We start from the raw sequence: 18,528 nt of genomic DNA, 5'->3' as shown, positions 1-18,528 counted from the left end.
CTAAAGGGGCCTTTATTGACACATTATGGAATCTGGTGGCACTAAGGGGCATTTTTTACTGAAAAATTATGGGGGTACACTATGGGGAAGGGGAGAGGAGCACTATGAGGGCATTTACTGGGGCACTATATAGGGGTATTTTATACTGGCATACATTATGGGGACATTAGCTCAAATGTGGGCACTAAGCGGAGGCATTTCATGTACTGTCATAGGGAGAATTACTACTAGGAGGTATAATGGGGAGCTTTTCTATTGGGGGGCTATGAGGAACATTACTAGTATGGGCACTTTAGGGACATTACTACTAAGTGTGCTCTGGCAGAGAATTACTTTTATTGATGGGATTTTGGGGAGCATCCTGGCACAGCATCAGCTTAGCACAATTTTTAGGTGACATTACCTTTATACCATTGTCTGTGTGGTAGTAGTATTTCCAGGGGGACCATTTCTGCAGTATAGTATTGGGGGTGGCAGGAAAGTGTGTTCAGAAGATGGAAAAGTGGAAAACTAATGTCGGTTTGTCAATCTCTGCAGAGACGGGAGATGGCTGAAAAGTCATGGCGGTCTGGTCTGAATGGAGAAGAAAGAAAGTCTACAAAAATGTGACATCACTGGATGTAAGCGGTATGTGGTGCTATGCAGAAGGAGGGATTCAGAGCGGGGTGAGGACAGCAGGCCACAGGTGGGGGAAAACCACAAGCCCCGAGCAGGACCTGGGGAGGGAGGAGAGCAGAGGAGCTCCCTGGCTGTAGCCTGCCGTTTATTGTATAATGTGAAGCAGCTCCATATGATGTAGAGACAGGCCTCAATAGAATTTCAGCTGTACAGTGCATGTTGGGAGTGGCCTATTATATGGAGGGGCTTTTAATAATGGGCAGGGCTAAAAATGGGCCACTTGACTGGATTTGCCCCCCAGGACTAAGGCTGCCATCCCTTCCCTGGCTCCCACTATTATGTTAGGCTAAGAGCACAGAATTAGTGTGCACTTAAAGGGGTTCTTAAGAGGCTGCAAGCAGCCTGCCCTAGAACATAACCAGGACTGGTTACCCCCACTTGCAGAGCTGCCTAGGAGGAGCAAGGGCCTCACTACACAGTATGCACTGGCACTGAAATATATTACATAGTGTTCCTGTCAGGCTGCTCAGCCATGAAGTCACATCATAGGCAGAATCATATTACCATCTATTGTACTGTAGATCTGCATAGTGCTCTCTAGGTTGCTGAACCCTAGCCTTCAGTTCTCCAGCTGTTATGAAACTACAATTCCCAGAATGCTCCATTCATTTCTATGAGAGTTCTAAGAGTAGAGGAAGTATGCATGCTGGGAGTTGTAGTTTAACAGCTAGAGGTTGCCTACCCCTGCAAGATGAAGCAACCAGTCCTGCTTACGTTCTAGGACAGGCTGCTGGCAGCCATTTTAAATCCAGGAGAACCCCCTTCAACTTTAAACAAACAGTAGAAAATAAAAGGGTAGAAACTCCGGGGGGTAATGTAATGTTCCACAGATTGCATAAAAAAAAAAAAGCCAATACACTAGTGATTTATGTAAAAGAAAAGCCTTAGTTTTAATTAGTGACATAAACACATCTTGTCGAATAAAAATCATTCAATAAAAAAGGTCCATTAGGAATATTAAAACTTACATAGCGTTAAACATTTATGTACATAAGAGCCATGGGGCTGTGGATAGAAGCCAATCAGATCTTCCCCTCAATAAGATTGTAAGGAACACCAGACACCTCATACACAGTCCACTAGTCAAAAGCTTTGCGTTTCCTCTGAATTCTCATTGTCCGTTACATCCCGACCATTCACAGAGATGTCATCTTCTCCCAGGATCTCTAGCTTCAGTGCGAGTGGCAAGAGCAGACTTGAAAAGTTAAAAGCATTGTTGGCGGAGGCCAAAGTGAAAAGGTCATTCCCAGTTTCAGCATCTGATTCTGATGGGGAAAGCGACCCACTTCCAGCATTACTTCCCGTTCCCCAACGGTCTGGAGGTGGGGTGTGCTTAAACAGACAGTGGACACCATATGGGCAAACGCCAAGTGCTGCATAGTGACGGCAGATGTCTCTAACAGCATGTGGGTGCTGAAAGAGGCAATTCGATCCGTAAGGACAGCCTGCAGGTGAGCGCCAAAGGCGGCATTGCTTTTTGCTGTAGAAAGGTAGCGGGCGCCGCTGTCTGAGGCTGATTGTATCTGGTACTTCCCTCTTCTCGCTATGGCCATGTATGAATAGGCAGCGAGGACCATAACTGCATGTGCCAAGGATGTGAAAAGAACGGCAGAGTTCAGTCTTGTACTTTGGGTGCTGGAATGGCGGGCGGAGATCACTCAAGCCATGGGCAAATTGGCAGCGGTTTCTGTAAGCACAAAAGCCAGTCTCAGCATATCGGTTGCAAAGCTCAGTCTTGTATCGCAAGGAGGGTCCTGTGCCTTTGGGTGCAGGGAAGGGTGAATCAAGTTGCGTTTCACCTAGAGGTGGACTGATGGAAGAGAAGATATCCATGCTGTTTGAGAGCTCCAGTAACATCTGCAAGACAAATAGAGTTCTTAGAAAATTGAAAGTGCATCAAGATTGGGTTGTAGGAAACTCTACATTAACCTACTTTCATTCTGTGGAGTGGGCTACTTATTGGCAACAGTGGTCACATTTCTGCCAGAAGTAGAGCAGCTCTATTGCATCCAACACCCAAGTGTAATTATGCATCTTTTTCACCCCACAGAAATCTTGCCCATCAGTTCTAATGCATGTAGAACTATTTAAAAGGGCATCTGTCAACAGATTTGTACCTGGAAACTGTCTGACCTGTTACATGTGCTCTTGACAGCCAAGTTGGTCCCATGCTCTCATGTGCTTGCATTGCTGAAAAATGACTTTAATATATGCAAGTGTAAGGACCCGGAGTTCCATTACCACTATTTTGGCTTCCTGCTACCATTTCCATGTGATAGACTATCACCCAATGTATTTCCTATAATGCGCATTTTTATTCTTGAAATGATTGTGTTCAAGTGTAATAACCTGGTCCACCAACAGATGGCGGCAGTAACATCAGCTTCCCTGTAGAGGAACCTTCAGGTTCCTCCCAACCCTCTGTAGCTAGGAGGGAGGAGTTTTAGTTAGTAAGTCTAGCTTAACCCCTGCAAGGGGAAGGCAGAAGGCCTGGTCCTGTCTGGACAGGTTCCGTTAGGCCAACCTTATCACTGGAGGTTGTGCACTTCCAAGCCAAGCTGAAGTTTGGAGGTACTCTAAAGCCAGGGCAAGAAGTTCCTAGGACTATAAGCAAGATGACAGCCAACTTAAATTCCAGCAGAAGAGGAAGAGTTCCTATTTATTCAGCCAAACATAGCCGAGATAGCTGCAGAAAAGTATTTGCCTGCCAAAGTTAATGCCAATACCTGCTGATGACCAGGATACTGTTTGGATTACCCATTTATGCCAAGTAAAAGCAACTGGTCAACGTTACTACAAAGTCTGGACTCTACTTATTCTACTCAGCCACCATCCAAGTTCAACTACCCCTTTTGCACAGCTTCAGACCACATCACATCTGGGATCCATGGATATCCAGGTAGGAACACCGTAACATGTGTACATAACATCCACAGAGACTGTAGGCCACCATGCACCACTTTGGCATTCCTACCTCTGGGAACCAACATTACCCTCTACAAAGGGAGCCTTCAGCTCCCGCTGCTTAACCGCAGCTGGCATCACGTTTACTTGCTCTATAAGAGGGACATATTTTGTAGAAACCTCCTAAGGGGCAAGGGATACCCCATATGCTGTGACCAGTGGGCCTGTTACACAAACGAGCCACTAGGAGCAACTTTGAGTCTGCTCTTGCCACTTGCACTGAGAGCATAGCCTCTAGGTGTAATGGAAACTGCCATGCCCTCTGCACTTTGATTGCAAGGGCCAGGCAGTGCAAACATCACATGGTCTGATCAAAGTACAGAGGGTGCAGCAGTTCCCAGCATTTGGGGCACATATGAACATGGGGCCAACACAGATGCCTTTAGTTGCCAAGTGCACATGCAACAGGGCAGCCAGTGTCATAGGGACAAGTCTGCTGACAGATGCCCTTTAAAAGTGAGCGGCACAGCTCTTCATCCCCAGACACTGCCAGAAAAGCTGATGAAATATGTTTAGGCTACTTTCACATCTGTGGTTTCCCTTTCTGCTATTAAGAGCAGTCATAGGATCTGAATAGCAGAGGAAAACCAGAATGCATCTCGTTCCATTGCATTCCCATGATGCACACAAGAGAGCTGCAAGCAGCATTTCTGAGTGCATCCTGGGATGTGGAGCAAGACAGATCTGTTGCGACTCACAATGTAACAGATCCATTTTTTGACACAAGAAAACAGATCCATCCCCCATTCACTTACAATGGTTTTAGTGCTGGATCGGTCATGACTATTTTAGAGATAATACAACCAGATCTGTTCATAACGGATGCCGATGGTTGTATTATGACAAATGTTTTTGGTGATCCATGACAGATCCAGCAAAAACGCAGATGTAAAAGAAGCCTTAGACATACTCGTGTTGATATTCAGTGCTGTAATAAAGTTTCCACCTCTCACGACCTGTCCGTTTTATAGTAACTACTTTCATGCCATGTGTGTAAGCTCTAGAGGAGCAGAGAATGGGTCTGGCTGCAATGATTATTCACTGCAGCAATCCTCACACTAATGTTCCCTACGGCCAGGACAATGATAGGAGGAAGCACCCCTTTCTCCCTTTAGGGCACCCCCCCCTTTAGAGTGACCGATTGTCAGAAAGGAAGCATTCCTCCGACAGTCAGCTGCTCGCTCAGTTTACATGAGTATTAAGTATTAAGCCGAGTGGTTGCTATAGCAGATTGCCATTTAGACAGCACGATAGTTACCAGCCAGTTAAAACTGGTGACAGCCTCTTAAGGGTATGTTCACATGGCTAACATCCACAGAACAATCAAGGGAACACCCACTTCCTCCCTCAGTGTTGATTCCAGAGTAGATCAGTAGGAGCCATACAAAATAGAATTCCTATAACCCCATTTTTCCTCTTACTTGAAAGACAGAAACAATTCTCAACCATAAGCACCAGGGAGGGAATTAGGGGTGCCGTCATTGGTTCTGGAAAATCCAATTACCGGTTAGTGTAATTATTCCCCCATGACTGCACCATATAGAGATTAAAAAAAAAACAAAAAAAAAAAAACACCCCTTGGAAGGGACGTGCTTGAAAAGTAATCTTAAACTATGAAGACCCCAAAAGCTAAGAGGTCCAAACTAAAAAAGTGGGAATAAACATGCTAACCTAAAAATTGCAACGTTATACCTTAAACCCATGATAATCTTATATGGGTTTATCATTAAGTGTTAAATCATAACAGATTTAAGAAAATCTTAAAGTACTTGACGCAGAATGATCAAACTGAAGATGATTGCTGACCACCAATTCCTTTGGTGCAGATTATATTCAGAGACCGATGTTTCTTCCTGCCTCACCATCTCACCAGGAGATGCCCTTCAAAGGCACGCCACCTGCACTGTTGAATCTTCAGGGAGCGCGTAGCGGGGAACTCACCCGGCATGCTCCCCACCCAGTGATCCAAGATCATTCTTGCAATCTGGCATCCATGATTGAGCTCATGGATCTGCTGCAAGAGGTCTAAAGAGCCCCCTTGACCCTTCAGACCTCCTAGGGTCCCCACCACCAGAAACTATTGCATGAAGGACCCCAGAAGACAACTGATGACCCTCCAGGGATTCCCTAGATCAGCAGAAAGTATTTATAGGGTTTTGCTGGCGAGCCATACCTCCTGTAGGCCATACAGACTAAATGGACAAGCCCATCTTCTTACTCCCATTCAGGAGCCATATAGGGCTTTGTTGATACGCCATATGTCCTGTAGGCTGTCCAAACATGGTCCAGCCCATATCTTCATTCCCAACTAGGAGACTTTTATGTCTCTAAACCATTTGGTCCAGCCCATCTTCCCATTCTCCACTAGGTACATTATAAGGCTTTGCTGGTGTACTATGCTTATTGTAGATAATTAAACTACAAACTTTCAAGTCAGGCATAGCCACAGAACCAGTTCACCATGCAGGAATAGCCATCAATCTAGACCACCACCAAGACATGGTTGCATCTCAGGCACAGCTGGTCACAGACACCCGCTCAGAGCCAGGTACCAGCATCCAGATACTGTTGCAAGAACCGTCAGTTTTCAAAACACAGCAGAACGAGCCGCCAGCCACGGAAAGCAAAGCCAACCATGCAGACACAGCCCATGCAAAGTAAGCAGTGGAACAAACAGCTGCACTAGATAAGCCCAGCAGCAGAATCAGCCAGCTACAATGAAAAAAAGAAAAAAGTTCAGCCAGACAGGCATAGCCACACAGGGCATCAGAAGTCAATAAAAACCTACATAAGATCAAAGGCATTCAGCCTGAAGCCAATAGGCAACCAACCAGGCCCTAAAGCCATCAGGCCTGCCCCCCTGAAGTCATTAGGCAGTCAACCAGGCCCTGAAGCCTGACAAATATTCAAACCCATCAATCATGCTAAAGGCACCAAACAGATTAATACCAACCACACAAGACAAATATTTGCTGTATAACAAGTTCATAAGGTGTTCCTTGTGTCACAGCCCTGGAGGCTGCATGCGCCATGCTCCTCCGTCCGGAGGACAGGAAGCCACGCTGAGGGAGGAAGTGGGTGTTCCCTTTTTGATTGCTCTGGGGCTTCCTGTCCAGTTGTGGGGGCAGATCCATCTCTCTATGGTGCCGTCATGGGTGAAGGGAAAAACCCAAAAACTGTTTTTCCACAGCTGAATCAGTGGCAGATTTTAGCTGTGTGAACATACCCTAAAGGATTTTACCGTTGATGGCCTATCCCGGTTATAGGCCATCAGTATCTGATCAGCAGGGGTCTGACCCCATGCACTTCCACTGTGCAGAGGATGCTGCTGTTACTGCAATTATGCTCCCAGTGATGTGAATTAGAATAGTATTGCAGTAACCAGCTGCATCCACTGTACAATAGACTAAAGCTGGCTATACACATTGTGGCCACTTTTGTACAATCTGCGCTGCTCCATTTCCACACTGGTTCTGTCAATAAGGCCTCTTGCACACATGTTTTTTTCCTTCCGTTTACGTTCCATATATGGAACCAATTATTTCAATGGATCGGGAAGAAAAAAAAAAAAAAAAAAAAAAAAAAAAAAAAAAAAAAAAAAGGTATGCCTTCTGTTTCAAGATAGAACTTGTCCCATTATTGTCCGCATAACAGACAAGGATAGGATTGTTCTATAAGGGGCCAGCTGTTCCGTTCCGGAATGCACACGGATGTCTTTTTTTTGCGGATCCATTGTAATAATGCCTGTCCTTGTCTGCAAGACGGGCACTCTTATTTGCCGAACAGACTTGCAGACATACAGATACAGGATGCACTCTGACCAATTTCCTTTTTTTTGTGGGCCCATTGAGTTTAATGGTTCATACAGGCTGAAAAAAAACAAAAAAAAAAAAAAACACACACGACAACATGGATAAAATATGCATTTATGTGCATGAGCCCTTAGGCCCCTTTCACACAAGCGAGTTTAACACGGGAGCAATGCGTGATGTGAACGCATAGCAACCGCACTGAATCCTGACCCATTCATTTCAATGGGTCCGTGCACATCAGCGTTTTTCCATGCATCAGTTCTGCATTGCATGAAAAAGGCAGCACGTTCATGCAGCCCTGGCCCTATAGAAGTGAATGGGGCTTCAGTGGGGGGGGGGGGGGAAAAAAAAAAAAAAAAAAAAAAAAAAAAGCGTTCAGTTATTCCTTGCGGGTGCAATCGCAGACAAAACTGAACTCTTGCAAAATGGTGCGAGTTTCACTGAATGCCAATCCGTCACGCTCGTGTGAAAAAGGCCTAAGGAGGAGAATCTTTGTTTGCAGTGTGGAAATAGAGGGTCAGCGCAGATCTTACAAAGAAGCTTTCCATTTTGGGGAACGGACTGACCCTTTGAGGATACAGCAGCACACAGGAACAAAAAAAACTGATATTTTGGCCAGCTGACCCTGCGTGTGGGGAGCTCCCAACAGATGACAGATTTGGCCGAGCTGAACGTGTATGGGGAAGCTATATGTGCAGCTTAACAGCAGTTCTAATGGTGGAGCTACGCTAAAAAAGCAGATCAGCGGAGGTTCGAGGATGTTAGACCCGTGTCAGATATCGATGGCCTATCCTGAGGCTAAGCCATCAATACAAAATTCCTGCATTTTTCTAGAGCTCCGTACAGTATTAGAATGTATTGGCTCTGATAAGCCGAAGTTATTACTTTACAAAGTATCATGAGACTTTATGTAATAACTTCATAAGTTAAATTTCTACTGTTAAAGACCTTTTGCCAAACTCCGTTTTGGTTCCAAGTGTTATTAAGGAGGGAGCAGTGCTCACACCAGCATCGCAACCCTCCCAAACAAGTGATCTGATATTGATGACCTGGCCCGAGGATGAGGCATCAGAAAATTAACTGTTTAAAATCAGATTTTTATGTTTAATATACTTTAAGAACTTCAAATATTTTTAATTTTCCATGTCAAAAAAATCCTGCAGTTTTCACACTGGCCACTAAGGTTAAGTCTCCTCCAGACCATTGTGTCTACAGACCCCGGAGCTGCCATAAAACAGTTTTCTTAACAGCTCAGGCAAGATGGCCACCCCATGTTCAGGAGATAGAGGTAATACAATCCAAAAATGACAGGTTAGCAAGAATGGATGTGTTAATAACTGGCAGGGAAAAAAAAAAAAAAAAAAAAAACCCCAGACATTTCCTTTAAAGCAGACAACCCCTAGAGTTGCGTTAAGCAGCAGCAATGTGATCCGGCTGATCCAATCTGTATGGCCGGGAAGCTCTACACCAGTATGGCGGTGACTCGCTTAGAGGCTTTGTACATAAAGCACATAATGGACGCTTTACTAGGACATACACAAAGGGTGAGATTTATCAAGACTGCTGTAAAGGCTCAGTTGCCCATAGGAACCAATAAAATTCACCCTTTCATTTTGCAAAGGAGCTGTGGAAAATAAAAGGTGGAATCTGATTGGTTGCTATGGGCAACTAAGCCAGTTCTACTTTACACCAGTTTTGATAAATCTCCCCCAAAGCCTACACCACAGACGCGCCATTGTATACAAGTAGTACATAGGCCGCACATCTCACCTTCACCATCTCCTCCTGCAGGTCCATAGTGACTGAGCTTCTCATGTAACTTCACTCTTCCATCCTGTTCCCACCAGCTATTTCATACAACGCTCGGCCAATCAATGGAAAGGGTAGGGGTGTGACACTGAAACAAACGAGGAGCTGATTGCCTGGAGTCAAGGCAGCAAATTTCATTTTCAACACCTGTGTGTGTGGCTGACACTGCAGTGCTGCACAATACACAGGCCGAGTTACTGTGGTACTGATACTGTGCTGTATCGGGAGGTCAGTGGGCACTTACTGTATCATTGTGCTGCTCCAAAGAATAAAACGCAACCTATCTGTGGCACCATCAAATAGGGGGGAATGGACACACATCCAAGCAGGACATAAACAATGGGGGAGATTTATCAAAACTGGAGTAAGGAAAAAGTGGCTTAGTTGGCCGTAGCAACCAATCAGATTCCACCTTTCATTTTTCAGAGATCCTTTGGAAAATGAAAGGAGGAATCTGATTGGTTGCTATGGGCAACTAAGCTGGTTTTCCTTTACACTGAAGCAGTAGCCATACACGTAGCCATTGAATGGGGCTAGCGTTGCCTTCACATGTGGCAGATTGTGTTGCAGAAATTTTCTGCAGCTAAGGCTAGGGCTACACTGCAACATGATGGATTTTTCTGTCGTGTCTCAGTCACAGCATGTTGCATGTCGCAGTGCGACCCCATAGATTATCATTATAAAAATTGTCGCGCGACATTGGTCCGACATCAATGTCGCACGACACATGATGCAGTGTAGTTGTGCCCTATGTGTAGAGCGGCTTATTGTTGCGCGACACGTGTCGTCGTGTAGCCCTAGCCTAACGCCTCTTGCACATAGCCGTTGTTCGGCCGTTCCATGCATTGGGGACCGCAATTTGCGGTCCCCAATGCACGGGCACCATCCCTTCGGCTGCCGCAATGGATCCAGACCCATTCAGTCCATGATGCGGTGAGCACACGGCCGGTGCCCGCATGGTTGTGGACCTGCTGTTTGCGGCCTTAAAATCAGGTGCACTTACCCGAATGGGACTTGGAGAAATCCACGTGCTTTGCCACTAAAACAATCTAATTGAGATGAATGAAACTGATTTTCAGTCGCAGAAATATTTCTTACTGCCATATTTGAAGGTGACCTAATCTGCAGGTGGAATCTGCGGCAGTGTGAACTGCAGCAGAAATCTGCAATATACGGGCACCAGCCATGTGCTCCCTGCATCACGGATGCGGACCCATTCACTTAAATGGGTCCACAATCCAGAGCTGCGGTGAGAAACGGAGGCACGGAAGCACTACAGAGTGTTTCAGTGGTGTTTCTGTCCTTGACTACGCACCGCAAAAAAATAGAACATGTTCTATTTATTTACGGTGCAAACGGATCACTGATCCATTCAAGTTCAATGGGTCTCGATCCGTCCCGGCCGCCGCACGGATGTTTTACCACCTCCCTTATCGACAGTGATCAAGGGGCTTGCTTGTGGGTCCAGAGGGAGATGATTTGTGTTGTACAGGACAGCACCGATCACCTCCATGTTTATAGAAAGGCGTTGGTGGTGGTGCCACCCTCTGTGTACTGCAATTGGTCGGTTAGTCGGTTAGGGGCTTCTAGAACAGTGACACCCTCACTGCACGTAATATTTTAGTTAGGAACACCAGGCAGTGAGGGTGTCAGCTCCTCATATACTCTGATTCGGGCATGCTGGTACATGTAGTGTACCAACAGTGTTGTCCCTGGCAACTGCTGAAGTGCGATCATTGTCACATTGCTGTGAACTTCACTTGCAGCAGTTCCAGGATCCATCTCTTAATTCCCAATCCCTGTCCCTATCCCTTTTATTTCTCTCTAGGTCATGATGGAAACAAGGTTGAAAGAAATCACAGGATACTGCCGGTATGCTGAGCTGTATATGCAATATCCTAGAATAGTGTCACTGCAAAAAGGTTGATTGTTCCAATGTTGAATTGGTAAGTGAAATGTTGAGATTTATTGTATTTGTGTACTTAATAGTATTGTATGGAAAGGTCAGGGTTAACAACCATGACTCAGTCCCTTTAGGTTGCTAGAAGATGTACCTGGGTTAACCCTTAGGGCTCATGCGCACAAACGCACCGTGTTTTGCGGTCTGCAAATTGAGGATCTGCAAAACACGGATGCCGCAAAATGGACAAGAATAGGACATGTTCTATTTTTTTGTTGCGCCCCATGGCACAGAGCAACAGATGTGGACAGTGCGCCTCGGATGCGGAACCTAACCACGTTTGTGTGTATGAGCCCTTAGTCAGTACAGTAGAGTGCGTCTTGTCTAGCTGTGCTTCTGAGAGGGCAAGTCTGCTCATTACTAGACCTGAGTGCTAGAGAACCATCATCTCTGAGACAGGTAAAGTTATTTAGTGCTCCAGAGAGAAAGAGAAGTAAGATTAGAAGGTCCAGAATCTGCAAGGCCATACACTGGAGTCAGCAAGGTACTGTGCACGTTTATGGCACAGAGACTATACCGCTGTGAGAGGGAATATTGTAAGCACACATTTTGAGATGGTTTGGCCTGCCCTATCTTAAAGGGGTTGTCCGGGTTCAGAGCTGGACCCAAACATATCCCCTTTATCACCCAGGCAGCCCCTCTGAGATAAACCCCGGAGCATTTCATTCTCCGTTGCCCTCCCTTGGCCTGAGCTTAATCGCACAGGGAAAGGGCTTTTTCAGCAGGTCAGGTGATGTACTAGGTCTCTGCAAGATCGGCACTAATGGGCGGGTGCTGCCCTAGCCTCCGTCTAGCAGTGTAAAAGTTTGTAAACAAAAAAAACTTGTGCCCTGTGCTATACAGCTCAGGACAATGGAAAGCATCAAAGCATGAAATGCTCCGATGCTCCACTCAGAGGGGCTGCCTGGGTGCAGAAGGGTGCTCTGCTTGTCAGGGATTGTGATCCTGAATACAGTATAATATGATCTTCAGCTGGAATGGAGTTCTTGAGGAGACATGAAGTACAAAGAGGACGGGCAGAGCAGCCTGTGGTAATGTGGGGCTGTGGCAATGGAGACTGCAGACAAGTGTTGCTGCTCATCAGCCTCATCCCTCTTCTCTGTACTTCATGTCTCCTCATGAACTCCATTCCTACAGAGATTCTGCTGAAGGTCTTATCAGCTGTATTCAGGATGTTAATCCCTGACAAGTAGGAGAGAGGAGGATGATGCAGCTCTTGAGTTCAGTGTTCTGAAGTAACTTGTCTTCTTGTGTGATTAGGACAGGTTTTGTGTGTACTAATAGGACAGCGGACATTTTATTTCCCCTAATTGCTCCCCAGACAAAACGAGCCATTATAACTAATGAAAGGTATTTGGGAATATATTTATAACAAAGTAATTAAGTATTTACAGTAATATCATTTTCTTAATTCCCAGAGAACCCCTTTAAAGGTTGCTGCTATTGTATGTATTTTGTATTTTTTAGGTTCTATGTTGCACTTAGTAAAGAAGACTTTGTTGCATTTAAGGACTCATTCACACGACCATTTTGTGCGGCTCGGCTGCGGACCCATTCACTTCAATGGGACCACAAAAGATGCGGGCAGCACTTCTTTCCGAGGCCCCGCAAAAATTATGAGTCATGTCCTATTATTGTCCGTTTTGCGGACAAGAATAGGCATTTATATAAAGGGCCGTCCGTTCCGCAAATTGCAGAAGGCACACGGGCGGCATCCGTGTTTTGCAGATCCGCAATTTGCGGACCGCAAAATACGGCACGTTCGTGTGAAAAAGCCCTAACTCTGTCCTCATTCTTCAGTGCTATAATTTCACTGCACTGATCCCCAGGGAGCATTGGCCTATGGGAGTTTTCAGTGGTCAGTGGTGGATTATAACCTGGGAAGTTTGAGTGGCTGTCTGGGACTCAAGGCCCATAACACTTATGCAACTTTAAATCACCACAATTAATGTAGCATGTTTTGTGCAGTGATCCATGGCTTCAAGACTTAAAGTGGTTATCCTGGAAAAGATTATGATGACATCCTCAGGATAGGTAATCATTATCACAGCTGTGGGGGTCAAAGTCCCGGCATCACCGCTGATCAGGTGATTCAGGGAGCCGCTGCACTCACTGGAGCGCTGGCGAGTGATACAGGCTTCCGACAGCATTCCAAGGACAGCGTCGAACATCTTATAGTGGCAGTGCTTGGTATTGCAGCTCAGCCCCATTGACTGCAATAAGTCTGAGCTCCAACTAGGCCATTTGACCGATGTACAGTGATGTCACTGGCCTAACAAGAGGCTTCAGCACACAAGGCTTCTTCTAACAGCTGATCGACGTGGATCCCGGGTGTCGCACCCCCGCAGATCTGATACTGATGACCTATCCAGATGATAAGTATCTCTTCCTGGATAACCCCTTTAAGGCTTATTGCACACAAACGTGCGCGCTCCGTGGTCGTATTGCGGACCGCATTTGCGGATCCGCAATACACGGGCACCGTTCAGTGTGCATTCCGCATCACGGGTGCGGACCCATTCACTTCAATGGGTCTGCAAATCCGGAGATGCGGAATGGTGCGGAACGGAAGCACGGAGCGGAACCCTACGGAAGCACTACGGAGTGCTTCTGTGGGGTTTCATCCCATACTTCCGTTAAGCAAAAAGATAGAACATGTCCTATCTTTTTGCGGAACGGCTGGATCGCAGACCCATTAAAGTGAACGGGTCCGCGATCCGCTGCGGGTGCCCCACGGTGGGTGTTTGTGCATTGCGGCCTAAAGCACAGAGGCTTTTGCTGTGAATCATGGCAAACATGGAATCAAAACTTAATTGTGCAACTTTTTGCAAGACATGCTGAAGGACTTTCAGATGATCATATGACCTCTGAGGGTCTTGAAGCTACAGGAGAGACCAACAGTGAGGCAGAGGAGGAACTGCTGGGTATGTTTATGGGGTTTGGTGTCTGCTATTTGGGGTCTGCCCCAGGTCAATATTTTGTGGGTCTGAATATATTAAGGGGAAAGGGGGGGTCTGGTTTGGAAGTCTGTATTTATTTGGTTTGGGTCTGAGTTTAGAGGATCTATTTGGGGTTCTGTATTCACATCCACATTGGATATACAAGGCAACGTGGATAAGAATTAAACAACTGTCATCTACACGAGGTAGAAAAAACCTGACCTATGTAATGCATCAGCTGAAATCCATGATAAATCCACAGCAAAATATGTGGATTTTGCAGTAGATTCATCATGGATCTTCTTGTAGATCCGTGTCATAATCCTAAAAGTGCAGAAATGCAGTCTTTACTATAGTCACAACATAAAAAGGCAGTGGTGGGAAAGGAGGGCAAAGGTTTTGGAGCTAGCCCAGGGCCTTTGGTCTACTTAATCTGTCAGTGAAAGTGGTCATATTCCTTGGATAACACCCTTTGGCTAATGCACCGTCACCCATTGCTGAAACTTAAATGTTTTTTTTCTGAATACATTCTATATATTTCTCTTCTGAGGGTAGAGGTCTCCTTTAAGATGCATCTAAAGATTTTTCTAACAGCATCTGTGCATGCTGATTCAGCAGATAAAGTTCCTGCCAGAGTAGGGAGCAATTCTCGGATGTCCTAAGGGCTGAGACCGGGTGAAATGCCCGCTGTGTGAGTCCTGATGAGTTCATAGCTCAATGTCATTGTTCGAAAGTGAATGGCTCACCAGTTCATAGCACAGGGCAGTGCATCAGGATCTTTTTTAGTGTTTCTCCCATCACTTATTATATGTCATTTTTCAATAGGTCCCAGTGAGACCTGTGAGAATGTCATCAGATGAAAGTGGGGGGAAAATAAACTGGACTTGTAAAGAAGAAGTCATAAAGTCTGGAGCCTTAGCCAGATTTCCTCTGCAAGGTGAGGTGTGGCTGTGCTGTGTGGAACTGCTTTGGAGGGGACACACGCCCTCCCCCCGGACTGGAGAACCTAAGACTGGCAAGGTTCCAAGAAGCCAGACGCCAGGCTCTGGGCTCTCAGCACTGGGAGAGGCGGCTCAGCCTGGTTATACAATGGTATTATCTCAGGCCAACCACTGCTGCAGAAACTCTCAGAGCTTCCTGTCCTCATGGTAGCTGTACAAACTGTCCAGTTTTCAGTCAGCATCTGAGACACTTACCAGCACTTGGTCGCCAGACTCCCTGTACAAACGTCTTAAACTCCCCTCTTGGGAGTCAGAGACATCATGTGCAACAAGCCATTGTGCTTCATCCCCAAGGTCACAAGCGTAATAGAGTCTCGGAGGAGAAAAATAATCTGGCAAGAATTATTCTCCTGCCCTTAAATCTAGGGAATAAGAGGTAAAGAGTTATAGCATTACAGAGTTACATATTCTGGGAAGAGGGATTGTTCTGCAAACTAGAATCAAAAACGTTACAAAAAATAACCTAAAACAGCAGCAAAGAAGTTCAAGCCTGAGAGGTGAGCTAAACAAAGTAACACAGAGGATTTCAGCGTTCTCGAAGTTACAGTCCAGACCTTTCTCCCTGTCTCTGATTCTTACTGTCACAGAATTCTCTTAATGAATCATTTCTGATCTTTAACCCTTTAAGAATCTAGCCAATTTTGGCTACAACTGGACAACCTTTTCTCAGAATGATCCCACCATGGCAATCAGCTGATTGGTGTGGCTCTGGCTTTTATTACCTGACCTACAGCCCTCCTGTGAATTCACATATCAGTTGTTCTGCTTTTGAGGATATCAAATATCTATATATCAATTGCTGTCGTGTGTCATACATGTGCCTAAATGCTGGTACGTTTCTCTGTGTATTATTAACCCTTTTGAATCTACGATCTTTAAGTTGTCAATTTGATGGCAGGTTGATTACTTTTACTATGTAACACCCCTTTGGGCAGTCCTCGGTAGGCAGAGTGTTTGGTGGTTCCTTCTCACCTTACTATGACGCAGTGCCTCCAACCAAATCTTGCTTGGAGCTCTATAGGATAGCAGGAGGGTCTTCCTCTTCTGCCAGGGGCCCACTTGGGGGCTGCAGTATTCAGAAACTTGGATGGCAATAGAGTCTGGGGCAAGATCCCCCTGGGATGAAGGCTTGGCTGTAGGGGTAATGCAGCAGCTGAGCTTTCTCTTCTCACACTGGAAAAACTGGAGCTGTCTGGGCTGTGCTTAGGGTTGCTATCCGGCCAGTATCTCACTACACCACCGTCATCTTCTATTTTAGTGCCCCTGCTGGTGCCGGTAATTTATTTCTACTAGCAATATTAATTGCCGGTATTTTCCTGTACCAACTCTTAATAATGAGCACTTCCATTGTGGAGCGCTCATTAGTACAGCCTTTACCTCCCCCAGTTATGTTAAGAAAAAAAGAACTCACCTTATCCATTTGCTTGCACCATGGTGAACACTTGCTGCTGACTGGAAGCTCAGTACAGGCCCTGCGAGATGTCATCACGCTGGAGCGGAGGTCCTGTCCCGGGCTTCCAGGCAGCAGTGAGTGTTCACAGCGGCGTGAGCAAATAGATGAGGTGATTTTTATTTTATTTTTTCCAGAAGCAGAGAACAGAAGGAGGGTACTAATGTGGTCATTACTCTTACTGGGGGGCATTATTAATTTTTTGGTGCACTAATGGGGGCATTACTCTTACTGGGGGGCACTAATGGGGGCATTATTAATTCTAGGGCACACTAATGGAGGCATTAGTATTACTGGGGGGCACTAATGTGGGGCATTGCTATTACTGGGGTGCACTAATGGTGCATTACTATTACTGGGGAACAATAATGGGGGCATTACTATTACTGGGGGCACTAATAATTCTGGAGGGGCTAATGTGGGCATTACTATTAATGAGGGTCACTAATGGGGGATTACTATTACTGGGGGACAGTAATGGGGCAGTACCAGGGGCGTAGTTATAGGGGGTGCAGAGGTAGCAGTCGCTACCGGGCCCAGGAAAGACTCTTGTGCCACATAAGACACTAGCTTTATAGAAAGTGCATACTGGTCCATTTACACCTCTGGCTGGAGAGAAGGGGTTAGGTTAAGAATTTGGCATGAGGGGGTGCCCTTTCAATGTTTGCCTCAGGCAGCAGGAAGGATATGTGCTCCCCTGCCCCTTGCCGACAAGCAATGAGGGACGGGGGCCCAAGCTGAACTCTTGCACCATGGCCCATGAGCTTTTAGCTACGCCCCTGGGCAGTACTAATTTGGGGGTGCTAATGGGGGCATTACTATAATTAGGGGCACTAATTGGTTTATTATTAATTCTGCAGGGCACTCATGGAGGCATTACTATTACTGTGGACACTAATGGGGGCACTATTAATTCTGGGGGGCACTAATGAGGGCATACTAATGGGGGCATGCTGTAGGGTTAATGTAGCAGCTGTGCTTTCTTTTCTTATACAGGATCTAACAGGACTGTGCTGTAATGTCTGCACAGAAGCAGGGAACACTTCTGTCTGTGGAGATCTCTGTCTCTCCATCTCCTGCCCATGCTGCAGTCTCTAAAATGGCTGCTCTTCCTTCCTTAGCTTTCCCCCTGATCCCCCTGCTATTGGCTGTAGGGAGGAGCAAGTGCTCATGGGATTTGTAGTCCACTCCAGCTGTTCTGAAACTACAACTCCCAGAAACCTCCTTTTACATCTATGGTAGTTACAAGAAAAGCCAAGTAAGTATGCATGCTGGGACTTGTAGTTTCACAACAGCTGAAGTGCCAAAGGTTCCTGACCCCTGCACTAGAGCAACTGCTTTCTGTGCAGGGGTTACAACTAGAACATTGCAGTTCTCCAGAATAGGTTCTCCTATGTCTTCTGTGTCAATGAATGGAAAATGATGATGTCTTTGTTATTAAAACGGCAAAAAAACTGCAAAAAATAGAACCACATTTCAGCACCCTGTTCCCAAAATCAAATGTAGATACAGTACAAAAATAACCACAAAAATAACCATACCTCCTCACCTTCCAGTCCTATCTTGGCTCTATCTCCTCTTAAACATAAGCAGAGACATGTTGCACCATCCTGTTTTGTATGGTACCCATCACCCCATCTGTACCCAATGTACAGATGCCATACAGGTGCCAGTGGTAAGAAAACCGTTTTTAAGGGGGATGTTTGGCATTGTTATACTAAAGGATGAATAAAGGGATTATATTCTGTGGTAAATTGTATTACCTAAATATTGTATGAAGTCAAAGGACAGCTTAATTTCTAATTTTGCCTTTGTAATGCAAACAAATTGAAAATATAGTGATTCCTTTTTTATGATAAAAGAAAGGCTATTACATAAAAAAGACAAGAAATGTTGCCCAAACTTGCCATACTCT

At 45.6% G+C, this 18,528-nt stretch overlaps 1 protein-coding gene across 1 annotated transcript; it reads right to left on the bottom strand.

Moving 5' to 3' along the window:
• Positions 1-1,761: 1,761 nt before the first annotated feature.
• On the bottom strand, positions 1,762-9,262 carry LOC122939320 (mRNA decay activator protein ZFP36-like). The gene is made up of 2 exons (XM_044295390.1): positions 9,225-9,262; positions 1,762-2,535 (listed from the first exon to the last, which is right to left on the bottom strand). The coding sequence occupies exons 1-2, from the start codon at positions 9,249-9,251 to the stop codon at positions 1,762-1,764; spliced, it is 801 nt and encodes a 266-aa protein (XP_044151325.1). The 5' UTR covers positions 9,252-9,262.
• Between the last annotated feature and the right edge of the window lie 9,266 nt (positions 9,263-18,528).

This window comes from Bufo gargarizans, chromosome 5 (genome assembly GCF_014858855.1).
Source record: "Bufo gargarizans isolate SCDJY-AF-19 chromosome 5, ASM1485885v1, whole genome shotgun sequence".
Taxonomy (NCBI): Eukaryota; Metazoa; Chordata; class Amphibia; order Anura; family Bufonidae; genus Bufo; species Bufo gargarizans.
This window is presented reverse-complemented; position numbering and strand designations above follow the sequence as displayed.

Excerpts from the sequence above, each read along its gene's own strand:
- LOC122939320 (XM_044295390.1), bottom strand. The coding sequence starts at position 9,251 with ATGGACCTGCAGGAGGAGATGGTGAAG. Across the intron at positions 2,536-9,224 it reads TGCAGGAGGAGATGGTGAAG|ATGTTACTGGAGCTCTCAAA; the intron begins GTGAGATGTGCG and ends TTTGTCTTGCAG.